The sequence below is a fragment of the Carassius carassius genome, chromosome 27 (assembly GCF_963082965.1).
Source record: "Carassius carassius chromosome 27, fCarCar2.1, whole genome shotgun sequence".
In the NCBI taxonomy this organism is placed as follows: Eukaryota; Metazoa; Chordata; class Actinopteri; order Cypriniformes; family Cyprinidae; genus Carassius; species Carassius carassius.
Genome location: NC_081781.1, coordinates 8,803,864 through 8,830,968, shown reverse-complemented (window position 1 = coordinate 8,830,968; position 27,105 = coordinate 8,803,864). Strand labels below are relative to the sequence as shown.

Genomic DNA, 27,105 nt, shown 5'->3' with positions numbered 1-27,105 from the left:
CGTCCCACTCAAACCAGCACAGATTCGGCTACGTATGGAGCTTAAATTATCATCTTGTTATGATATTGGGTGCCAGAATCGACGTAATACAGCCTAAAATTTGAAATTTGATTGCATATCTGCTGCCACTGCCAGACAAACAAACCGATGACAGCTATGGTTAACTCCACATACATACTAGGACTGTGAAATTAATCGCATGCGAATGTCATATGCATCTCGTCAGTAAAGCCAGTTCTGTGAATAGTAGTAATTCACCTTCACCTGCTTTCAGACTGAGTGGCATTCACTACACAAAGCCATAATTTCACTGACAAACTGGGCAATATTTCGTTCAAAATCGAATGCAATTCATCTGCGATTATGAACGTGATAATGCTTAACTGTCAGTGAACTATGGCTCTGTGTAGTGAAAGCCGCTCAATCTAAAAAAGCAGGTGATGGAGATTTTCTACTAATCACGGGACAGGTTTACTGACTAGATGCGCATGACAATCGCATGTGATTAATTGCACAGCACTAACTAATACATATGCATCACTGGAAGGAGCGGAATCGCTAAAGTGTGGCATAAAAGCTCCCCTGCTTTCGAGCTTTGTGTCACTCTTGCCTCTCATTAGCCATTGCTTCAGCAGCCTAGTTTCGCTTCTACGGCTTTCCGCCTCACTCTACTTCATACTATGATGTAATAAATCTTTTATACATTAGCTCATCCATGAACATGATTTCTGAATGAATTGATGACCGAATGAATGGCTTTCTATCTCTTCAAAAAAGTTTTGCATAATCAACTGTCATGTTATGTAACTTTCTACAAAATTAATAGAATGCAAAAAACAGCATGTGTTTAGATTCGCTGTCTGAATGTAAAGCCAGTTCACAGTGCAGTCCCTGCTTAGTTTGTTGTTTTGTTTACAATCCTCTGGTCCTGTGATTTTAATGAAAATGCAAATAAAACAAGCCTTCAAGTGACTTAGGCCATAGAGATGGCAGTTCTGGTCATTGTTGTCACACACAGGTCAGGACGTTTTTGAGATAGCTATTGTGCGTCATTGTGCATGTGTGCTTATGCGAAAAAATGTAAGTGCCATTTTCCTGTGGGGAGTCTCAGTAGGGCAGCGTCAGGAAACTCTGCTGAGCTGCTGGACACATGATGTCATATGGGGAAACGGCTGCACATTGTGTTTGTCCCCTTTGTGAACTTGACTATTTAAAGACTGACTGGATAGGTCACTCACTCATGAGCTCATTAGCAGACACTCACTCATTCATTCAGATTTCAAAGTACGCCGCTGTGACCGTCGTTGGCACGGAGACCAAAGTTACAGTTTATTGTCACCGAGGTCAAATTTAGCTTCACAAGGAACTGCGTCTTGCAGTCACACTTCTTTATGACACACTGACACATTTTTATGGCGTTTATATTTCAAAAAGGAGGCTGGAAGTCTGTCGTAACTTTGTAACCAAAAGGCATTGAGGAGATAAATTTGGCTAGTTGCTCTGGTTTTCCTCAGCGTCTGTGGACAGTCATAAACAGGTTCTGAGGACGCATCAGCTGCTGATGATATAGGTAAGAACAGTGATGAGGATTCCACTTTCAGCGTTGACTGATCATAATTGGAGCCTTGAGGCTGTCACAGTGTACTACAACATAATGAGAATCACATGTATGTTGGGACAAGGCCACTAAGTTGCAATTTTATGCGAAACCCCTTGGAATGTCCCAGTCCTCTAGAGAAATGTATGCATAACCATGCGAGACACATAATGAATGATTCATTCATATTTCCTTCCCTACCATTGCCAGCCAAGTCTAGACCAGTGACCCAGAGCCATATTGTATTGTTCTGATTATATTTTTATTGTGAAAGAGTGGATTTATGCAGAGTCTCTGGGCTTTTCACTGAAATAGATCTAGGGCCAATTGGCAAAGGTGTGTACATGCTTCAGCTTTTCATTGGTTTTTCCCTTGACTGACCCTGTAGATGATTGGAGGTAGCTTGGGGTTTAGCTTCTGGGGTTTCCCACATGATACTTTCCTTAAGCAGTGCAGTATGTTAAACAGGTATTCCCGAAATCTACAGGAATACAGAATATTTTGCACTGAATATTTTGTGGATTTTTACAATTAATTAATTTATTTTAGTTTTTATTATTATTACCGGTAAATAACTTATTCATTAAATTTAAAAGTGAGGTCACCAGACATAAATAAATAAGACATTGAGCTGCTCCACACTGAGTTGCAAAAGCAATGCCAAAATCCCAAAATAACGCTTCGGCAATGCAGAGATCTGGATGCTTTGTTCCTCCCTGTCACATGATGTTTAATAGTATGGTTTAAAGCCAAAGAATTCACCTCTTCTCCCTCATCCCCTCCATTCCCACTCGGTCCCTCATTCCAGCACACCCTCCAGCAGTCAAACACGAACATCTTATTTAGTGCTAACATTGTACACTTAAACACTCGCCCATGCCTGAAGCGGTAATATGCACACATATACTGTATGTGGGAAGAGAGAATGTTTTTGTCATTGTATATGTATTGTAATGCATTCTAGACACATGTTTAGGGTGTTTTCACTAATAGAGATGTGTTATTCGAGATTACACGCACCAGTAGCCATGCGTTGCTGCTATGAGACCCTCCTTGCACACTGTAGATGAGGAATTGCTGCACTCCAGACAGGCCAGATTTGCATGGAAGTGCTGACTCAGAGCTCTAGCTCTTTGCCGCTCTGATGTGCAGTGTGAAGAGGCTCGTATGGCAGCTGTTTGATGCCTACGCTATGTTGTCGTTCTCTGTCTTCCTCTCAATGCATCATAGTCCTTGACTGGCCAGCCTCTTAATCGGTCTGACACTTCTGTGTGCCAGCTTTGGCAGAGGAAAGTAACAGAGTCTTGAGTTTTAAGTAAACCATTGTAACCATTGTAAACAAAAGCAAAAGTCAATGGGGGTATGAGACAACACTGGAACTCACTGACTTTCATTGTATGGACAAGAACATATTAAGACATTTTTTGTGAGAAAAAAGAAAAAATAACTATCCTATAGATCTGTGCTATATAAAACAGTTGGCAGATCAGCTAGTGTCCTTTGACATTGCTGACCGGCTGTAATGCTGCATGCACAGATTATCACTTGGCCTTAGCCTGTGCTGCTTCCTGATTTATGTGCCTGAATACTTTGTGTGTGTGTATTTTTGGTGTATGCCCTTGAGCCTTGATGCATTGGAGCAGTAGACCATCCTATCAGAATGCTAGCACATGCACTGCTAAGCTGTGACACAAAGTGACCCAGTGTTTCAACCCCAACATTTGATAAAAATCAAATAATATGACATTCAAAAAAGTGACATTCAAAGCCATTGTAAAATGACTATAAACACTAGCAGTAGTAGCATCTACTATGTACTACTAATTGCATGATATTTTAATTTCAGTTAAAGAGCCGTGCATGGATCTGTTTTTTTTTTCTTCCTTTTTTTCTTTTTTTTGTAGTGTAGTGTAGTGTAGCAAAGGGATTTGTTGGTTTAGTGGTTTTGGTTTGGTTTCTCTTTCAGTAGGCATGCATTTGCATTTTGCATCCTAGTTTCCAGTTCTCTAGGCTCATGGGAAACTTTTGCTGGCCATGCAGCACGATGAGGCAGCTTTGAGTGACACAAAATGAGGAAATTCTGTGGTTGTAGTGATTTTTGTCTGTTGGTTATCTTGGCTGACCCCATAAACACGACATCCTTAACCCTTATGTGTACCGCTGTACTTGTTAGCCTCACACATCAAGTGCATGTCAGGCCACGTTTCAGTCCGGTCTACCTCATGAGATTTCCAAATGACAAAAATACCCTCACACTTCAGTAACTATCACGCATGACCTAAACTTGATCAAGATATCACAAGTTTTCCGAATTGTAAATGGCAAGTATTTTAGATAATTACTCTTGCATGCTAAAAATGCTGCACCCCTGAGATTAATAGTTAGCTGTAAAACAGTGTACACAGTTTATTTAGGGTTATAAGAAAATACAGACATTTTAATAGATTGAAATCAGCCTCAGACAGGTGATAAGCATAATGGGTGGTTATCTGATACAAGATGTACATTGGTCCTGTTACCAAACTTTCTGTCTCCTGTCAAAGTGAATTAGTTAGTCTTTTTATTATCATCCCGATCCCTGCATGCATTTAGTTTGAAACTAATTATCGTTCAGTTTTATTATTCAGTACTTTTGACAGTCCAAAATTGTTGTTACTAAAAAATATTAAGGACATATTCAGTCTAATTAGAAACTAGTATGTTTTAACCAATATGTTTTTTTTTTGTGATAAAACTGGTAATTGGGATTTTAATTGCATTTGGTTCGCACAATTTAAACAAACATTACTCTAGTCTTCAGTATTACATGATCCTTCAGAAATCTTTCTAATATTCTTCAAGACCCGTTCGCACCAAGGACAATGTCTATAACGATAACAATATTAGCGCCCACACCAATGGATGATATCATCTGTTACTCTAAGCACACACCTGTCTGCTGCTTTAAATTCTTAAGCTCGTTATAGCAGGATGGATTCTGATTGGGTGTCAATGTTTGTTTACTGTATTTTATTTTATTAAAATGAATGCCGTTTTGCTGAGCATAAGAAATTTCTTTCAATTTGTAATTATTCCAAACTTTGACTGATAGTGTATGCCTATAACAAAAATAATAATATACAATAACCATAATAATAACAAAAGTAATGTTATGAATAAAGAACTATATTTTGTAATTTAGATGGTCTTGCTGTTAGTTTTGCTACATGCTACTTCATCAAATGCTGTTTTAATCTATTGTAGGATACATCATATTTTTTTTGAATTGACATTGTATTGTATGCTGCCTTACGAGGTAGCTCACTATTATTGAAACATAAGTTTGTGATTCTCCATCATCCTAGGTTTATCTATGCTCACAGGCATTGCTAGTGGCAGAGAGATCAAGCCCAGTCTTTTAGCATAATCTAATGGTGTTTTTACTGCTTTCCCTCTTACCAAATGCCCCATTCTACATTCCAGGCCCAAACCAAAGGGGCTTTTGTGGGTGTGTTTGGCACTCAGGCAGTAGACTAGATTAAAGGCAATGTTGATGGCTGTCACATGTCAAATATATCAAGGTCAGAGATGAGTCCTCTCATTATGAATGCTGTCAACATGTATCTGGCCTGCTGTGGGGGGTTAGGAGGAAGGACATGGGTGCGAGGATATGCTTCATGGATGGGGGGGATGGTTCTTTTTAAAAAAGAGAGATGGGGGTTTTCACATTCATGACTCCATATATAATTCATGTTGTTGTAGGAAGCTTGTACCAGTTTGAATTTAATTCCAGTTATGCTTCTGGTTTGGTTGTTAAATAATTCTATTCCGTGATAAACAAAGAATCCAAACAAAATGCGTTCTCGGAGGGCTTTGCGGTCGAGTGGGTATTTGCGTGTCGGCTGTTCAGTAGAGCTGAAAGAACATGGTTTGCCTCCCCCCACCTGTCTGTCATCAGTCGACGTGTTTTGCAACATCTTTCTTTGAGAGTCGATCCACTTTTTGAACTCTTGTGTGCATTTGTTCTAGTCTTGTCGGAACTTGTTTCGATAAATGCATATTTTCGGGATACTTACGGTTTGAAGTCCTAGCGCTGACACCTTTCCTCTGTAGGTTATAATTAGTAATTGTTTCCAGCCTAAGGGATTGGCTATGGCCCAGAAAGTGTCTGCACTGGAGGACTGCAGAGATGTGTATATTTAGCCTTTTTTGTCCCTTTCATTTATTCTTGCTGCTGAAAATGGGGGTTTGTGGCAGCTTTATACCGTGACTGCTTTCTTTCATTGTATAAAGTGTTCACATCACTCGATTTGGACTTGAGTCAGAGTACCAGTTTTTTGATTCTCAACATGCATTTTGATGTAACTACACTTGTGTCTATGACTTGAGTCTTGTGTAGCCAGAATTTTGACTAAATGGCAAAACACTAGTCCACACTTCAGCTTATTCTGGCATTAAACCACCCACTTAAATAAGAAAAGACCATATGACTGAATTGTAAAGAGACCAACCACAGATTTAGTTTTTCTTTTTACCAGAAATAGGTTAGGGTATACTACAATAATAGGCTGGTGTGGAAGAACAGTAATAATGTGGCACTTTGTGTCAAAGATTGTACAGTAAACAATAGGAAAAAGTGGAAAATGTGTGTAGATTTATTTTACTATCAAGTGCCTCAGAAAAACTTTAACTATAAAACACTTGGTCGTCATGAAATAAAAATGTACCCAAATGTGTTTTTTATCTTATTATGAACAATTAACCTATGCTTTTATATATGTATATATATATATATATATATATATATCTATATATATAGAGTGCTGTCAATCAAAAATTTTTCTTCCTGAAATTAATCGTGATTAATCGCGATCATTCCCACCTAAATGACCTAACATTAAAGTTTTTAAATATGTGCCTACTTTTATGTTACAATAACTTAACATTCAATCTTCAAATTAATGTCGAAAGCACATAAAGATAGTTAGACCTATTTTTTATCTGTTTAATGGGTTCTTTTTGTATGACTAAAGCCAAGTATTGCTGTTACCAATACTACTGGTGTATCAAGGAGATTCTTCAAATTTTCCCTAATATTTAACAATTGACTGTATGTAATGTTGACTATACTAACATCTTACAACTAACAGTATAATTGATAGCTATTATTTAGCTGTCAGTTTAACGCATTTACTTAAAAAAAAAAAAAACACAATTAAAATATTTTAACACCGTTAATTCACTAGCCCTGCCCCCATTTTTTATGTCATCTAACATTTCATACAGTTGATTGGTGACAAATATGATGAAGGGCAACAACATAAATGCAGTTATGCCCTAAAATTCAAGATATTGAGGCAAAAATACTCCTCTGTGAGTTTTTGTCTCATTTATAACATATGATAATCGATATCACATGAGCAACAAGAGCAATACCACATGAGTGCAGTTTGTTCCGAATATAACAAGTGCAAATGTGATTTTATACAACAGTTCAGTAAATAAGTAGTTAATATTGTGTTATATTTCAAAGACAACATTGTCTGTTTTTGCTCAGTCTTGCAGACAAAAATATTACCTAAAAAGCCACATCAGAAGTGCGTTTTCGAGCAACACAGCAGTGTTTAGTTTCTGAATGAACCCGCGTTTTGAATGAATCGAATGAATAAATGACTCCTAAAGACTTTAACTGCCACCTGCTGGCAGTTTTAGTTTTTTATTTGGAGTATTATTCCATTAAGAAAAAGAAAAAAAGAGAGACAATATTTTAAAGGGGTAGTTCACCCAAAAAGTTTAAATTGTCATCATTTACTCAAACCTAAAAAAGAAGTTTCTCAAATTATCTTCTTTTATGTTCTATAGTTTTAGCCTAAATATTTATGTGTAGTAAATTTTATGTTGAATCAAATACAAATTAATTTAAGTTACTATTTGTAATGTCTACTTAATACTTTCTAATTTAACACAAAAATAGTGTGACGAGTGGGGCGGGGCCGAGGGACGTGGGAGCGAGGCCGGTGGAGTGATTGGAGATGAGCTACACCTGTTCGACCCGCTGGTCTCGAGGCCCACGGTGGAGATGGAAGTATATAAAAGTGGAGCGATGAAAGTGAAGGACGAGAGAGGAACAGGCCTGGGCTTTTAGTTGTGTTTTGGTTTTTATTTAAGCGCACCAGTCGTCCGTGAGGGGCTGGTGCGCTGTTTTGTGTTTATTTTGTATTATTAAAATGTTATTTGATTGTCCGCCGGTTCCTGCCTCCTTCTTCCCGACGATTACAAAGGTTTTAAATCATTACAAATAGCTTTAAATAATCTTTTTGGGGTATTTTCACAGCCAAATGTAATTTGCGATTAATTAGATTAATTAATCGACACGTCATGTAATTAATTAGATTAAAAATGTTCATCTTCTGACAGCCCTAGTTTTAACATATGTTAGACTTTAAAAAATAATCTCTAATTTAAGTGAACTTAAAACAATCTTCACTTAAACCCTTATAATAAATGTCATATTTGTATGTGCCCTTCAGCAAGTAGGAAATGTACCAGAATGTAATAAATTTATCAACATTAAATTCTAAATTAAAAATAGATGAATCCTTAAAGCTCCAAACATTATAGATTTCCAATAAATAAACAAGAAAAAGAAAAAAAAGAGACAGAAGCAGCAGTTGGTGTTGCTCCGCCCCTGTGTTAACTGCATTAAATATTTTTGACGTCTTTAAACTGAAAAAATAAATCACCTGTGTTAACGCGCTAGTTTTGACAGCAATATATATATATATTTTTTAAATATTTAATAATTTTTATTTGAATATAGGGCCATTAGTTTCACATAGGTGGAGCTGGACATCAAGAGAGGGCGAGCTGGAGGCCATTTGGCTCTGCAGTGAGCAGTACTTAAATATTTTTGTTATTGAATGGTCATTTGATGTCATATGACTTAAAGGGGTCATATAATGTTGCTAAAAAAAACATTATTTGGTGTATTTGGTGTAATGAAATGTGTTTATGCAGTTTAAAGTAAAAAAAAAATATATATATATTTTCCACATTCTGACACATGTCATTTTTTACAAAGCTCAATGAGGTGTGCTCTGATTGGAAAGCTGTCCAGTGCTTTGTGATTGGCCGAATGTCTCAAGCATGTAACGGAAATGTTATGCCTCTTGCCATACTGTGCTGCATGTCCCGGTCAGAACACTGGCGAGACAAGACAAAAAGAATCAAACCCATTGCAATCAAGCCATTTGTTGCCTCCAGTGGGGACATAATTACGGATTACGTTGTGTTGCATCGCGCCACATAAACATAAAACCATGTCTGAATTTGTGATCTGAGAAACAACAAAGAACAAGTTTACACTACACCAGCGTTTCTCAATTCCAGAAACATCATATACCTTACGGGTACTTACGTTTGAATAGAACAAACGTCTGAAGCCATAAGAGAAACATACAAAATGTGCAGAGCAGGGGGGGCGCGAGGACTGGAATTGAGAACCACTACTCTACACTGCTCAAAACTCACATTTGAATCATCAGTGGCAAATCCTTTACATATGTAAATGTACTTACAGACTATGGTCAGAAGCGCCAGCATTGTAGTCTTCACTCCCACGATCAGGAATATATAGATATTTGGGTTGAACTGTTCTGAAACTCTTTTCTAATTGTGTCCTGTTTTGTAAGGCCAAACAAAGTAATTTCGCTTTCACAACAAAACAGCGTCTTCACAACATGGTGCAGGAGGTAACAGTGAGAATCAAAGTTACACCTTCTTGCTTTGTGTGGACATTTGGGCAGAGTTATGCAAATCTTCCCACGTTGTGACGTAGACATGTGGGGGGCGTGTTTAAATGAGGAGTTTTAGGAGGGCGTGGACAAGTCTTAAATTTCATCAAGAATATCTCTTTGGGTATGAGACTTTAGTCATTGCAACTTTACAGATCTTATCTCTTCATGAACAGCTTGTAACTCTCTAAAGAGAAAAGAAAACTTGAAATCGCATATGGCCCCTTTAATATAAGGGCCTGCTATAACACAGTTTGACCAGTGAGGCACTGTAGTGCAAGACTGTAATTCAGCCCTCCCAGATCCAATCCAATAAAAGGTGAAGCCAAAGCAGTAATGTAAGAAAGTTTTACAAAACTACAAACAAAAAAATGCTGTTATGTGTAAAGAATGTGATGCAGCACTAAACAGTCTCTCGCTGTCGGTGCTTCGTGCTTGTAATTATTTCTGCATCTTTCTCTGATAGTTTTAAATACTTTCACACTGCCGATGTGTTTGCTGCATTAGTGCGTGCTTCTATTTGATCGCGTTAGTCATTGTTCGGTACATATTATTCGGCCTTTTCGGTTATTCGGTTGCCGAACATTCAGAGCATCCCTAGAAAATGTTCTTTTGGTAGTCATGCTGGTTTAGAACAAAATGAGGGTGAGTAAATTTATTACAAATTTCATTTTTAGTGAACTATCCCTTTAACCTCATGTGAAAAATACAGTAACTAGCACTTGTGTATGTATCACATTGCAAATTGCCGGTTACTTATAGGGTTGGATGTTTGCTTTAAATGGGAAAGTACGTTTGACAGACTGTGTCTAGCCCAAATAAAAATTTCACAGTGGCATGTTCCAGCGAAGTTGATAAGCGATTAAAATAATAATGATTACGATGACGGTGATGATAATTTGAACATAATACATGTGTGGTGAAGTTTCCACAGTTCCGACTGCCTCAGGGGCTTTCAGTCAGTCGTGGTAGGAAACGTCCAGCAAGATTTCATTCACTCCTCTGTTCTGAGAGAATGCAGTAGGATAGAGTTACATCTACCATGACATATTTTGCCACAGGGAGGTGACTCGGTGGTATTATGTTGACTGAAAAACTAATGCTGGTATTTTTACATCTCTGCCAATTGAGCGTAAGAGCAGGCAGTCTGTAGAAAGCTTTCACAGCTCTTGTGTCAATGTCATGTTGTTGGAAGACTGTGTAATCTTCTCTGGGGGATATGACCGCTCTGCTTTCTGCAAAGTTGTCTGTACTAAGCTCTGAGAAATGGCAAAGCTACTTTTAATCATACCTTGAGCCTCACGTGAAACAATATAATACACTACCCTTATTTCTTCGACACATCCAACATCTTTGTAGCTCTACTGTTGTATAAGTCTTGGGTTAAAGTAATAGTTTAACCGTGAATGAAAATTCTGTCATTATTTACTCATGATGACTTTCTTTCTTCTGTAGAGTGCAGATATTTATAGCTAAATATCCCTGATACTTTTTCCATTCAGTGAAAGTGAATGGCAACAAAAAAAGTTTTTGGGTTTCAGAAGACTTGGACTATGATGCTTTATGATGTTGTTGTTGATTTTTTTTTTTAATATAACTGAAATCTCAATGTGTTTATGCCTGGTTTTATTAAATAAAATATATGCGCTGCATGTTCCAGAGTGAAAAGCGGAACTGTGTTCTTTTACATGTGAGCAGCGTGTGTTTTAAACATACTTAAGCATAAAAGAAAAATCGATAATTTTAGCCCATACAATGCATTTTTGGCTATACCCCAGCGACTTAAGTCTGGTTTTGGAAGTTATTTTTTTTAATCAAATTTTTAGAGATTGACAGCTTATAGACATTATTCTAAAGATCACATTTTGTGTTCCACAGAAGAAAAAAGTCCTGCAGGTTTGGAATTACATGAAGATGAAAATTGTTTAATTTTAGCCTGAACTAACCTGCTCTTTATTTTCTCACTTGAGACTTTAGCAATGATGTTAATGACAAAATCAGCAGGTTAGCACATCTGTTTCTTTCGTTTTCTTTTCTCTTTTCACCTCTCTGGTGTCTGTCTGTCCTTTCGCTCCCCATTGGGCCTCATGGTGTTCTTTTAAAGGTGAATGGTTACTTCCTGTATTTGAATTGCATCTTATCTAACCTTGATGCAGTAGTTCGAAAAAGTAGGGGATTGTTGTGCTGGATCATTTTACATAATGGCTGATTCGAATGCCGGATCACAGAGCTGCAATAACAAGGAACACAGTAAAGCATCAAACATGTTTTTGACGTGTTTAGCATCACATTTCATCTCTGTCTTTTGCGTGCAGAGTTTCGGTTTATGTCATTTGTCACATAGTCTTCCTGCATTCAGTGAATTTTTGAAAAAGCTGCCTGTGCTAAACGGGCCATGTGTTTTGCACTCTTGCAACATTAATGCATTTATAGCATGGAGCTTCATTTTGGGCATGTATGATGGTGGATTCTTCTCCTATCCTATCTGTTTGCATTTTTCTCTTGATGAACATTTGCACAGGATCCAGGAAACATCCAAGATCTTATGGCTTTGTTTGTTCTTCCTCTGGCTTCATTGTATTTTGAGAATATCCTGTTTGTGTATTGAAGTGGTGTAGACAAACGTAGTTTTTGTCTTGTCTGACACAAGCCATGCCAACAAGCTTCAATAGGAATAGGGGATGCTTAAGGGGTGGTCTATATTGCTTTGGGAATTTGGGTGTCGTGGGTGCTCACTCTAGCAATAAACACAATTTATCGCCCCATTGCATGTTTATGCAGTATGAAAGTGATTCCTGGGCATGTTTATGTACGTTTAGTATTTATTAATGATTTAATGCTTTCTCCTGTCCTGTCCTCATGGAGGGTTTCATATATCACCCCCCACTAACTACATGCTACTATGAGCCATGACTTTGCCTTAGGGATTGAAAGCACCTTTTTTCTATTTTTTCTAATTCATTTGATTTCCTGTCAGCTTGTTTAATAACAGGGGCTGCCATCACATCTATTAAGGGAACCCCTGTTCAGGACACCTTCATTTTGTGAATGTAATTTATTCAGTCTGTTGGGACTCGTCTTATTTATGGCCGTTATTAGCAGTAGCAGTTCTGAGGCCCTGGGACTTTCAGATTGAGACAGATATTAAGGAATTGCAGGTCAAGACAATAGGAACTGAAGATAAAATTAAACTATTAATGGTAAATGTTTTTTTAAAAATTTTTTTGTATGCTTTCAAAGACTGATTAATCAAATCCCTAAGATACAGTGGGTGCGGAAAGTATTCAGACCCCCTTAAATTTTTCACTCTTTGTTATATTACAGCCATTTGCTAAAATAATTTAAGTTCATTTTTTTTCCTCATTAATGTACACACAGCACCCCATATTGACAGAAAAACATAGAATTGTTTTTGCTCATTTTTACAGATTTATTAAAAAAGAAAAACTGAAATATCACGTGGTCTTTGATGTTTGGGACGACCAGAACCCTTCCTAGAGCTGGCCGTCCAGACAAACTGAGCTATCGGGGGAGAAGAGCCTTGGTGAGAGAGGTAAAGAAGAACCCAAAGATCACTGTGGCTGAGCTCCAGAGATGCAGTCGGGAGATGGGAGAAAGTTGTAGAAAGTCAACCATCACTGCAGCCCTCCACCAGTCGGGGCTTTATGGCAGAGTGGCCCAATGGAAGCCTCTCCTCAGTGCAAGACACATGAAAGACCCCATGGAGTTTGCTAAAAAACACCTGAATGATTCTCTGGTCTGATGAGACCAAGATAGAACTTTTTGGCCTTAATTCTAAGTGTGGAGAAAACCAGGCACTGCTCATCACCTGTCCAATACAGTCCCAACAGTGAAGCATGGTGATGGCAGCATCATACTGTGGGGGTGTTTTTCAGCTGCAGGGACAGGACGACTAGTTGCAATCGAGGGAAAGATGAATGCGGCCAAGTACAGAGATATCCTGGACGAAAACCTTCTCCAGAGTGCTCAGGACTTCAGACTGGGCCGAAGGTTCACCTTCCAACAAGACAATGACCCTAAGCACACAGCTAAGGGTGCTTTCACACCTGCCTCATTTAGTTCGATTGAATCGTACCAGAGTTTGTTTCCCTGTTTGGTGCGGTTCGTTTGGGCAGGTGTGAAAGCAGCAATCGCACTCTGGTGCGCACCAAAAGCGGACCAAACAAGCGTACCGAGACCTGCTTGAAGATGTGGTCTCGGTATGCTTTCAAACGAACTCTGGAGCAGTTCGTTTGTGGTGAGAACGTGATCTAACCTTGAACAAACCCAACTGCAAAGATTACTGATCATTTTTGGACTAAACCAGCTGCCGTAGTCAGCTGCGCTGTGCATTGTGGGATGAGGAAGTGTTTGTTGACAGTTTGCACTTTAGCATGGCAGCTCGTGGACAAACTTGGAGTAGTGAGGAGGTGCGGAGCCTCATAGAAATTTGGTCAGATGACCATGAGCATGTCAGAGTTAAGAAGAATTAATGCTCGCCTCCGCTTGAAGTTACGAGCGATGTCCGGTCGTCATTTGCAGTGTATTAGAACGTTTTCAAGCCACATCCATGCTTCATTATAGAAATGTATTGTTTGCATATTGTGGTGTATTCAAACAATGTACTAGATTATGGCCAGGGACAAAACCAGCCTGTGCAGTCGTCTCTCCCTAGTTGTGTTGTCTCCGTGTTGTTTGCTGGCTTTCTCTCTTATGTTGGAATATTCCCACATGTAAATTCTGACCAATCCAAAAGCAGTTTAGGAAATACGTCATGGCCAATGAGTGCTGTGGATGTTGTCATTCGACTGCATATTGGTTTGTTTCAACTGGCTCGGACCAAAGCAATCAGTGTGGTGTGAAAAGGAACCAAAAAAGCAGAAAATGCTACAATGTATAATTGTTTGCCCTTGGTTCGGACCAAATGAACCAAACTAGAGATGTGAAAGCACCCTAAAATAATGAAGGAGTGGCTTCACAACAACTCTGTGACTGTTCTTGAATGGCCCAGCCAGAGCCCTGACTTAAACCAAATTGAGCATCTCTGGAGAGACCTGAAAATGGCTGACCACCAACATTTACCATCCAACCTGACAGAACTGGAGAGGATCTGCAAGAGGAATGGCAGAGGATCCCCAAATCCAGGTGTGAAAATCTTTTTGCATCTTTCCCAAAAAGACTCATGGCTGTCAAAAGGGTGCTTCTATTAAATACTGAGCAAAGGGTCTGAGTACTTAGGACCATGTGATATTTCAGTTTTTCTTTTTTAATAAATGTGCAAAAATGTCAACAATTCTGTGTTTTTCTGTCAATATGGGGTGCTGTGTGTACATTAATGAGGGAAAAAAGAACTTAAATGATTTTATCAAATGGCTGCATAACAAAGAGTGAAAAATTTAAGGGGGTCTGAATGCTTTCTGTACCCACTGTATATAGAAATATCACCATCAAATGTTTGTTTGTAAAGATTGGGCTTCACAAACCTAATAATTTGTTAAAAATAAGAAATAAATATGTTTTTGTGTGTATATGTGTGTGTTTTAGAGGGCTACAAAAGTGTCCTCTGTGTTCATATTGGATGTAAATATTGAAACATTATTCACATGACAGTAGAGGAAGGCCATCCTCAGGTCTTTTAGCTCCAGGAGCTGGGACGTGTTCTTCTGGAAGCGGCATTTTTGCATCGTTACCTCACTGTGGCCGTAAATAATCTCTCTTATGGCTTCCAGATGTCCCCTTGCCAGAGGAGTGGATGTGGGAACACATACTCAAGGCCTAGTATTCCTCTCTGCATCCTCCTTTGCACACACGCCTGTCCCCAAATTCAAAAGGAAGGGCAAATTTACACAAGCACACACAGATTCTCACAAGCAGCGTGTCACGCACACCCTTAACCAGTCTGGTAGGAGACACAAAGACGGGACGTGTTTTTCCAGTCCCACAATGCCAATGAGTTTAGTCTTAAACCTCTGTTTGTACTTTGCATAAATGTTGTCCCTTTGTACCAGGGTTAATATCATATCAACTAAAATTGAAACTAAAAATGTCACTACTTAAATATAATAAACATTAACTGGAAAAAATATAAGTGTGTGTGTGTGTGTGTATATGTTATTTAAAAAAAATGTATGAAATTTATAAAAACTATATAGACATTAAAGAATAGTAATAAAAATGACAAAAAACAAAATTAAATTTTTTTTAGATGGAATTAAAAGTTAAATCTTATTAATAAAACAAGCACAAAATGATACTGAAATGTACAAACGGTGGTTTGTATACCCTTTCTAATACTAGCTATTCTTTGAAAAGATCATAAACAGCCATACAGTGAACAATGTTGTGGAGAAGTTTACATTTACAACACTGCAGATTACCTGACTCTCATTTGTCATGGCAACCGTTGCTATGTTTGGCATGCCCGTGTTGTTTTATTAGGTTTTCAGGTGAGTGATACTGTATAGCTATTGTTCTGCTGCCAAACTTAAACAAGAGAAGCGTCACTAAAGCTAATATTGTTAACCCACTGATCCTTGGATGCTTAGGGCGGAGCTGGCTTCATGATAGTCACATGGATGGGCCTCCCGCTCAGTCTGTTTATTTGTTTTTACCCTCTAAAGAGCCTTGCAGGTCCCATTATGATGTGGTTACTGGCGATTCATTCTTGTGGAGTGTTTTATTCAGTGGTTGTTTTGCTGTCTGTGGAACAGAGGAGTCTTTTAGAACTCTGGTGGTTGATGGTTATGAGTGTTATGTTTGATTGTATGCAGTCAGTGGTGTGTATGACGTAACGCATGACTCCCACTGCAGTGGCACACTTATTATAACATGCTTACTTGTGTCTAAGCTGTTGAAAGTTTCTTAGAGGTCAAGCGTGGCTGATTCTATCCAGGGATGTCTGAGGTTATTTTTACTCTGTCTCAGTGGCAAGGCTGGGCGGTACGAATTTGATACATCCAGTTAGAATTTAACATCTAAATTATGTTTTTTTTCCTCTCCATAATGTGAGGCTGTTTTTGAACTGATGCCAGACTTACCATTATCTTCAGGTTTGTATCTCATCCCTCTACATTGCGAGTAAATCACTCGCATATGCGACTAAATCTTCACTCTGGCGACTAAATTATGTCTAATATTAGCCAATGGCTAATAATTTCTCAGATTTTACTCGCCAGTGTGTGAGTTGGAGGCTAAGTATAAATTTAGCACACATATATTTTCACTCGCCGAACACTCTCTGACTGAGCGCTATGGAGTTTCACTCTCCTTCAACTGATCTATGATATTTTTCAGTTCATCTGAATGGATGCAAAAGCGCACCTATTTGACTTACCTTAAACTCTAGTGTGGAGGCGCACACCCTGCCATCACTTTCACTCACACATACGCAGAGAGAGAGAGAGAGAGAGAGAGAGAGAGAGAGAGAGAGAGAGAGAGCGAGAATTGACGCACTACATGTTAGCGATATTCTTTGTTGTAATTTCTTGTCAAAATAACAGTGTTCCTTTGGAATTCCTCATCGTTTAAGAACTGCCGGGTTTTCCGGTAGTGGGCGGAGCTAATGCGCAATAGACAATCTCATTGACTGGAGCTCACCTATTGTCGTCCCTGTTTTGATTTCAGCAAATCAGTTCGAGGGAACGCCCACAACCTGATTAATATTCATGAATCCAGCAGCTCATTAATTCTTAGTGCTTATTATAGTGTTCTTATTAGTATAATTACATTATTATCTTATAAGTATTTTTGTTAGTTTTTCCCAATTGTTTTCCCAATAACATTGAATGACCAAAAAGCACCACCACCAGTCATTTCAGTTAAAATGACTAATGCATTAATACATGGTTATCAAGTTTTACTTCTAAGTTCTATAATTAAATAATATTTGATTATCATATTATAATGCTTGACTGACTGTTAAGAGTGTATTTTTTTTAAGTTAAAAAATGTAATGTTTATATAAATTTATATATATATAAATTTACTAGCCAATCGCAATTCAATAGCCAAGGTGTCCGTATAGGATTGTATCTATCAAGTTCCAAAAAAATAAGTGGTAAAGCATTGCGTTAGCAGCGCAAGGTTTTGGGTTCGATTCCCAGGGAATACATGTTAGGTAAAAAATGTTAGCCTGAATGCTCTGTAAGTCGATTTGGATAAAAGCATTTGCTAAATGCATACTTTTTTATTTTTATTTAAATAGGCTTTGGCAAATGTTTATTTAATTTTTTTAAAATAAGATACATATATCAAAATAATAAAATCTTATTGCAATTTTTACTTAAAAATTTTTAGTGTCATGTTTAATTTAATTAATTCATAATATATGTGTGCACACACATACACACACACACACGCACGTTACATATTTCCAGCAAAAATATGTAAGTATAAACATATTATATATATAATAGTATAAGTAATAATTAAAATATACTGTTTAATGAATTAATAAATGTTATTTATTTATTTATGTTTAAGTTAGCCAGAAATTTAGATTTTTTTCTTATTAAATGATATATACACGCAGTTGTGATATAAACCATCTTTATAAAAAATTGCTCCTAGCGTGATATAATGCTTTGGGCATACTACCTATCCCTTGTTCAATAGTGTTTACACATTGCTGGTATTATTAGCATGTTTTTAGCTGTCAGCAGGGTCTGTGGTAGAGTAGCTGGTCTGTGATATGTGACTGTGGCCACTGTTAGATTAGCAGTGGGTCAGTGCTTAAGTGTAATGTGGAGCAGTTCTGATGAGACGTAATGACCTGGCTGGTAATGAATGTCTGCTGGGACTAAAATGCCTTGGAGACACCAATTGTACCTTGCTGATCTACCCACTTATTTGCTCTGAAAGACAGATGCTGGAATGTCGACAGATAATGACCCCTTAAAAAGAATCAGAATATTGTGTGGGAAACATATTATTTATTCTTAGTTTATATTATTAGATAAAAAAAGTAAGGAGGTTTTATAGAAGTAATTATAGAAGAAATTTAGACACTTAAACCACATAAAAATGCACACATGTCAGTGCTTTATATAAACAATAGTTTTATATTCTGACACCTATGTCACTTCTTTGAATTTCTCTCTTCTGCACAATCCAATATTGCTATGGCAACAGAGCCACCCCACCCTGTTTGCTTGATGCTGATTGGATGAGAGTTTATAGTCTAAACTGTGAGTGCAGCAGTGGCAGTGGGAAAGATTTTGCATCAGAACACCTCATTAATGTGTACAGGAGCCATTAGATGAGGCTGAGCTCTGGAAAAAGATGGTCTTGGAAGGTCATGCCAGTGCAAAGCTTCATAGACTGATGGCAGGTGTGGGTGGCGTGTTTGTACTTTTGTTGAGGATAAACACGGCAGACTTTTATCCTTATCGCACTGTGGTTGAGATCATCTCCTCCTCTGTTCCCATGTTTTCCACCCTGGGAATAACAAGCACAACATTGTTGCAGTAGAAGAATTCATTATTTTACGTAGTATTTACAACAAATTGTTTAAAATAGTAGTTAATTTGACAGAAAACATTCGTTTTTCATAAATGAACAAAATGTTAATTTATGAAACTGTTTAAAAATGTTGGGGTCAGAAATTTTTTTGAAAAAAGTATTTTCATCAAAGTGGCATTTATTATTATTATTATTATTTTTATTTTTAAAGTATTACTGTGAAATATTATTACAATTTAAAATAAATGTTTCTATTTTTATAAAATGTAAAATATAATATATTTCTGTGGTGGCAAAGCTAAATTTTCAGCAGCCATAACTCAAGTCTTCAGTGTCATTCTGAAATGCTCATTTGGCAATCAAGAGACATTTCCCCCCTTTTTTAATGTTGGAATCAGTTCAATACTTTGATGAAAAAAAAAAAGTTAAAAACTTTATATTTAAAATGTATTAGATTTTTTTTTTTTTTTTTTTAATCAAAATGCATCTTAGCTGAATGGAAGTGTTTTTATTTATTTTTATCTTTCTGACCCCAAACCTTTGAATGTTAGCATATTTTTGTATTATTATTTTTTTAATAATTCTTTAGCTCCATTATACTGATTTTGTCCCTTTTCTTTTCTTTTTTTTATTTTACAGCCAAACCTTTCATATCCAAGGTGAAACAGATGCGCTTGCACAAGGAAGATTTCGAGATCCTGAAGGTGATTGGACGGGGAGCGTTTGGAGAGGTATTTATTGTTCCCACTTGATATACTGTTTACCATAGGCACAGGTATGTTGCACAGTAAGGAAATTCTTCATACAGTACTTTTGAGCCCGAGGCAGTTGATGTTCTATTGTAATGACAGATGTGTGATGTAGTCACTGGGGAATGTGTGGTGCTCAGGTAGGCCAGGAAACCAGCACTATTAGGTTACTTAGCGAGGCCTGGCTGTTCAGAATGGCCCATGAAGTGGGAACATTGGATAGCAGCCATGTTTTAAAACCCAAGCAAATGGTTTATGGAATTTTTATTCAGGTTTTATTTCACAGTGACTGAGAAAACAGCTCTGTGGCACTTGGACTTTTCCAAGTTGAGTTGAAGTTATAGTTCACCCAAAAATGAAAATTCTGTCATGATTTACACACCCTTTTGTAATCAGTGCAACTCCCTTTCTTCCGTAGAATACAAAAAGTTAATATCTGAGGAATATCTTGGCAGCTCTGACTTGAAATATTGCGTACAGTTTGTACAAACTGTTTTTATGATCATTTTATGTAAAAAAAAAAATAAAATCAGCTTGAAAGCTTTAATCCATATTCTGATTGTGACCAGCATATACCTCAAAGTTTCTCCTTTTGTTTTCAATGGAAAAAATAAATTCATATAGATTCATTTTGGGATCAACAGAATAGTGAGTAAATGAAGACCAAATTGAATCCTTTAACATACAGATCTGATATAAATAAATTCCTTGGAACCTTAAGTTTTCAAGTGTTGAAATATATTAACAGCTGTGTCTGCAAAAAGGCAGTTTAAAGTTTTTTTTAATGACGGATAGGTTTGAGTTATAAAAATGGCAACACATTTATTAGATTGGGTGGATGGAAATACATCAAAGATCCTTGAGATTAAAGTAGATTTTAAAGGGCTATATGTGTCAGCCCTTCGGTTTTTTCTCCACTTGTCAACGTCTGGTGAGCTATGATTCATCTGCAACCTCCTCAGTAGGAGCGTTTTCGTCTGACACACCACTCGACAGGGTTTCCGGCCTAGTGTCTGCTCACTTCAGTCCAGCTGGAATCAACAGCTCATGGAAAGCTAGCAGAAAGCCTGCTTCCAAAATACCCCCAGAAAGGAAGCCTTGCAGCTGTGAGAAAACGTGCAAAGGAAAAGATTGAGGATCGCTCAGACACTTTCATCTCCTGATGGTTCAGGATAGACTTGGGCGAGCAAAAGAAGGGCAGATGACATCATTTCCTATGGAGACTTCTGAGCCAGTAGCTGCTAGTGAATTAAAAAAAAAAAAGTCAATAAACGTCAGTATGTTCTAAAGTAATTGTTTTTAACACATTAAAATGCTACTTACTGTAATGCTTTTTTTATTAAAAAGTGTATATACTGTAAATATTTGTAAAGTATAAACTAAGTACATATTATAAACATACAGAATGTTAGTTTCTGAAGATGTCGTCACATACTTGATGGCAGAAAGCGAAGAGCAAAGAACTTTGAAGGAGACTCTTCTGTCATCCAAGTCAGAGCCTGAACTGAAGTCACTGAACATTGCCAGAACATTGTTACATTCTCTGATTATTGTTTAATAGAGTGAAGACATTTCTAAATAGGCTTAATGTTTAATATTTCCTCTTTAAGGCAGAAGCTAGATAGGATCATAAGAAGGTTACTTTCCTAGCATTTTGATTTGATGCTTTGTTACAAAACAAATGCTAATTTTTAGAGAGGAATAGACTTTCTGACTGATGTTTATAATGTAACATTTTTTTATTTTTTTATATATGCAACTTTCTATTTATCAAGAACACAGCTCCCACAAATTATTAAGCAGCTGTTTTCAACATTTGTTATAATAAGAAATATTATTTGAGGACCAAATCTGCATATTAGAAGTATTTCTGAAGGATAATGTGATAATGAAAACTAGAGCAACGGCTGCTGAAAACTCAACTTTGCATCCATTTTTTTTTGCGTTTACATTTTAACATTTATTAAAATAAAAATGTTATTTTAAATTGTTGTAATATTTCACAAAGGTACTGTTTTTTTCCTGTATTATTGATTAAATAAATGCAGCCTTGGTGAGAGTAAGAGACATCTTTCATTTAAAAAATCTTCCCAACCACATACTTTTGAATGGTTTGTAAAGAGACAAACCACAGAGGTTGTATGTTTGTTTACAGACACCAAGTTATTGAGGGGTACCACATGAATACATTTCTTTGAAGTTGAAAAAAACTGTTCTTTAATAGGATTTAAAATGCTTTGTAAACACAAAAATCATGTTTTACTTGTTTCTGTAAACCCTAAAACACCAGAAGAGATTGGCTATTATATAATTCTGCTCATAATCTGCTGTACTTTTCTTTACTGAATGCTAATGGCAGCACTTTTAACAAGCAAGCTGAGTAACACTTTTGTGTGAATGCCAATAAAAACAGTTTCAAGGCCATATTATGTTTAAGATTACTTCTGAACTGATCTTTTTTACAGGTTGCAGTAGTAAAGGTGAAAAATACAGACAAAGTATTTGCCATGAAGATCCTCAACAAATGGGAAATGCTCAAAAGGGCTGAGGTGAGCTGATGTTTTTAAACATCTCTTCCTTTCATTCAGCAGATTTGGTCCTAACCGAACTGCTTTAGTTGCAAATAGCAGTTTTCTCAAGACTGATTTTTATATAATGTGCAAATCTTGATCCAGTTAGCGTCAGACTTTACCATTCAGCTGATGCAGCCGTTTCTCCTATATCCCTGGCCTGTCATTCTTTAGCTTCCTAGGAGAGTGTTACTCCCTCTGACCATTACAGGAGAAACCACTTAAAAAAAACAGTCTTTGCTCTATATGATTCAGAAACCATTCCTCACTGTGGAAACAGACCCCTTGATTGGAGTCATTCTAAATATGTAGGGCACATATTTGATGGCTGACTCCAAAAAAGTGGTTTTCTCTGACATTTTACTTTTTTTCTCAGACGGCATGTTTTAGGGAGGAACGGGACGTGCTGGTGAACGGGGACAGTCAGTGGATCACGACGTTACACTATGCTTTCCAGGACGAGAACAATTTGGTGTGTGAGAACTCTCAAGCTCACATTGGGTCTGATTCACATTCATTTGATAATGTCCAAAGAGGGAGATAATGTAAATAATGATCATTAATCACTGCTTACAGAGTTTCAAGGGACACGGTTTTATAGCAGACTATTTATTTGTATGTGCCGTGTTGTATATATCGTGACTGAAGAAGAGGGGCTCTAATATGAATTATAATTTGAGTACAGCTTCATGAGTGGGAGTGTGAGGGAATGAAATCAGAGGAAAAGAACGATAAAGAGATTTCAGAGGAAAGAATGTCATGGATAATTGAGATGGGATGGGTTAATCCAAGGGTAAAGGGAATTTAAAAGATGCAAAATCTTTGTTTTCCATTATTTTTTAATGTTTCTTTTGTTCTTATTTACTTCTTGTTTTTCTCTCGTCCCAGTACCTGGTGATGGACTACTATGTAGGGGGAGATCTGTTGACTCTGCTCAGTAAATTTGAAGATCGTTTGCCTGAAGACATGGCCAAGTTCTATCTGGCTGAAATGGTCTTGGCTATTGACTCTGTGCATCAGCTACATTATGTTCACAGGTGGGTCTTGAATCGTTAAACTAAGGTTGTTTATCAGTTAATAATTTGACTGAATTAAATGCTCATTCATTAATTAAATTAATGGCATATGTCAGTTTTCACTGAACCCCTGAATGATGATCATTTAAAGATATTGTGGCAAATTAAATCATTGAATAGACATTAAAAGTGGCTTTAGAAGTCAATATGTTGTTGTTTTGTTTCCATATCAATAAATGTATAGTCCTATCACTGACCTACTGTACACAGCAATTTATTTTGTAGTCTTGCATGCCTGTAGAACTCTTTTATTTATTGAAAATACATGCAAGCAAATGCCTTGTTAATCAGCCAAAATGTGACTTCTTGATAGAAACCAGATGTTTGGGTGAGGTGTATGAAATGGCTCATCCTTATTTTGCCATGACCCTTTTTTCTAGTTAGTTACAAGTAGTTTTAGAGGGAGGGCATTCTCATTTAATGAAGAATTTGATTGGACAAAAATCTGTGTAGTGCAACATGAGTCATCAGTGCTTTTGATATTTGATTTTCTGATTTTGTCAGTTTTCATAGTACACTACTATACAAAAGTTTGAGGGCAAGGAAATCCATTTTATTTTTTTTATTTTTTCTGCAAAGATGCATTAAATTGATAGAAAAAATATCATGTGACTCTTAATACTGGTATAATGGCTGCTGAAAAATAAGTTTTGCCATCACAGGAATAAATGCCATTTTAAAAATATTAAAATCTTAATAATATTTCATGATATTACTGTTTTTCCATTACAAATCTTACCCCAAACGTTTGAATGATAGTGTATATTAGCGTATTTAGATGATCTCAAAATGAATGCACATGGAATAAAAGCCACAAAACACACATTTTGATTTCATGAGGTTTTCGAATCAGCTAAGCATGCATGAAATCAGAGTGCAATGAGTCAGAAAAAGGCTATGTTTAGTCTGAGGGCAGGCTGGATTGGAACCCATCTTCGGTTATCACACAGGAAGTGTCAACATTTGCATACTGACATGCACCAGTTGCATTTAGCCCTCGGTGTGATGAATGTGTTTGTACTGGGACTTTGGGTGTGCTTCGACAGTCCCACCAAACACATCATTTGGGTACAAACACACACTTTATATGTACTCGTGTTGTCTTCCTCACAAACATATATGCAGCTCTTTTAGTCGCTGCTTTTGGGGCACCCAGAGGGACAGGCAGGGGAAAGTTAAAGGCAGTAATCATGAGGTTAGAGGTGTGGTCAGTTCTCCTCTCGTGAGAGTTTGGCACGCCTGGTTTGTGGAGGGTGGGGACTGAGTGGATTGGTCTCTAGGGATGGGGTTGGCGTGGGTGTGTTTTTCTATGAGCAAGCCGTGTTAAAGGGTGTGCATTTGGGAATAAGCACATCTGTATGTTTGAGGGTGGATGTACTGTGTGAAAAGATACCACAGTTTGCACGAATGCACAGTGATGGATACACAATTAGTACTATACCATCTAAAAATTTGATTTAAAGGGATATTTCACTTAAATAATGAAAATAGTCGATAAAAAATTATTTTAAACTAAATTATTTTATAAAACCAATTTGTGATTTAAAAAGAGGAGCTCCAGGTTTTGTGCTTGATTGTATGACTGCACAATTCGCTCAATGTTGTGATTTAAATATGACTAGAATAATAATAATTCCAAAGTGACAGTGACTTTATCATTCAGCATTGACATCAAATCTGACATGATGTATCTTCCATAGAAAAACAGTTTAGAATGACTTGGCTAGGAATAAAGGTTCCTTTTTTGGGCTAACAAAGCCTTTAAATGGATTTAATATATCTCAACTGTCACATAATTAATTCACATTTACATTTTAAATGCAGCTTTCATACTTCTCCAGATTACATTAGTCAGCTCCTGCTCCGAAAGCTCTTTCCAGGAAAAGCTTGGAGCTCTTGCTTTCACCCAGCCCTTATTAGACTAAGTGGGCAAGCTGTTGTGTTAAAGTGTAGGATTTTTAGAGGTTGTGCTCGTGAGTGGTTTTATGTCCCTGCTTCCTCTCTGCCAGATATTTGCATAGGGTGCGCTCTGATCCTTCCACTGAAAAGGGCCGGCCCATGTCACAGCCGAAGAGCCAACCAAACGCACTAGCATCTGCATGTTTTTGTTGTGCGTGACCATTGCATTATACTCTGTTATTGATCAGGGCCATATGTGTGTCCTGCTATTGATCAAAGCCAAGTGTGTGATGCCTCAGCTGATTTCTAAGGAATCTGGAATTTCATTCACCACCAGGACATGCCTCGTCGCACCTCAAAAGTCAAGAGGGCATCTCTTATTACCCGTAAAGATCCGTTATCAAAGAGAAAGATGCACAGTCGTTGCCTGAGGATAAAGCCACATTCATCTGAATCGGCACAGGTGATTGGATGACCTCATAAAGAGCTTTGTTAGGCGACATCTTAGTGCTTGTAGAACAGCTTTTTTCAACAACAGGGCCTTGACCTACAAGTTGAAGTTTCCCCATATTTGAGCTCTGTTTTTGAGTAATAAAGGATGGAATGAATTGCTGAAATGTATCCAGCGTCCCTATACAATGAGTCCCACCCCCTTCTCTTTCTTCCTGTCTGTAGCTGACCAGCTCTCCCTGTGGTAGACATGAGGCCGGGCCAGATGGTACTCACAGATGGTTATTGTGGTCTTAAAGTGGGATTAGCTCCCTCTCCTCGCAGTCCGCTGCTTCTTAAGACAGCAGCCCGGGACAGAGCCACCCAATTATCACCTACACTACAACCCCTGCTGACCAGACCGGACCCCTTAATGCACCATTACAAAGTGCATTGCATTTAGCCTAGCAAGAGGCGTGCGGCCAGGTTAACCAAATCTAATATATAGATATAAGACAAGCCAAGTTTAGCAGTATAAATATAAGCTTAGCAGTGTGTATGGAGTAGCTATGGAGTCATCGCCAAAGGCTGTGTCATGAATATTTCCACATTATCTGTGGTAAACCTTGTTAGCTCATAGTGTTAATCTATGGACTCTGTAGAGCCTCTCTGTTTGGCTCAGAGTTTCTCTACTTCTGTAATTGGTTTAGCATGTCCTGCTCAGTTTTCTGATGTTTGCTCTGTGGCACTGGACCGTGACGGTAAGAATGGCCCAATCAAGACAAAACCCTCTTGGAAAGAAAAAGCTGTTTAAGACCTCAGTGACAGATTCAGTAAATGAGGGGCCTGAATGATCTGTTGAGAGATCTGCTGTGCATTGGGTTTGATTTTGCTATTGAAAAAATATAAATGTATTTATAAATATTTTGTGTTTCAATTAAAACAGAAACTCAGCCTAATTGATTGTGTCCACGGATCTGTACATAAATTCTGTAATGATTTTCCTTCTGAAAAATGAATGCATCAATTGCGAGTTGTCATTGCGTCTCATTACACTAACTTTTTATTGAAAGTCAAACAATGCTTTCATCTGCCACAATAATGAAATAATAATGTCTCTGAATTATCCAGTTCATTTGGGTGCTATATCTATTTATTCTGGTACATTACTATTCAGAAATTTGACATTCAAATAAATGCTGTTATTTTAAACATTATAGCTTTAGATTTATTTTTAGGGATCCTGAAAAAAGTATCACATTTTCCACAAAAATATTCTGTTTTCAACATTCACAATAATAAGAATTGAATGAGATGTTTCTTGAGCATTACATTTAGCATATAAGAAAGATTTCTGCAGGATCATGTGACACTGAAGACCACATGAATAATAATCACTACTAAAAATTTATGTTTGCCATCACAGAAATAAATTGCCAAATTTTTTTATTAACAAATTATAAATATTAATATTAAAATATATAAATGATTTTAAAACATAAAACTGTTATATCAGATTGTAATAATATTTTACAATGTTAATGTTTGTAATAA

The 27,105-nt window shown here is 37.2% G+C and overlaps 1 protein-coding gene across 10 annotated transcripts in view; it reads left to right on the top strand.

Moving 5' to 3' along the window:
- Positions 1–27,105, top strand: part of LOC132106614 (serine/threonine-protein kinase MRCK alpha-like) — a 52,724-nt gene that overhangs the window by 2,267 nt on the left and 23,352 nt on the right. For all 10 annotated transcript variants that reach the window (XM_059512470.1, XM_059512472.1, XM_059512467.1 and 7 more), the window contains exons 2-5: positions 19,468–19,559; positions 22,043–22,126; positions 22,524–22,619; positions 23,036–23,184. In XM_059512470.1, coding sequence (XP_059368453.1) covers positions 19,468–19,559; positions 22,043–22,126; positions 22,524–22,619; positions 23,036–23,184 — 421 coding nt within the window. The remainder of the gene's footprint in view (positions 1–19,467; positions 19,560–22,042; positions 22,127–22,523; positions 22,620–23,035; positions 23,185–27,105) is intronic.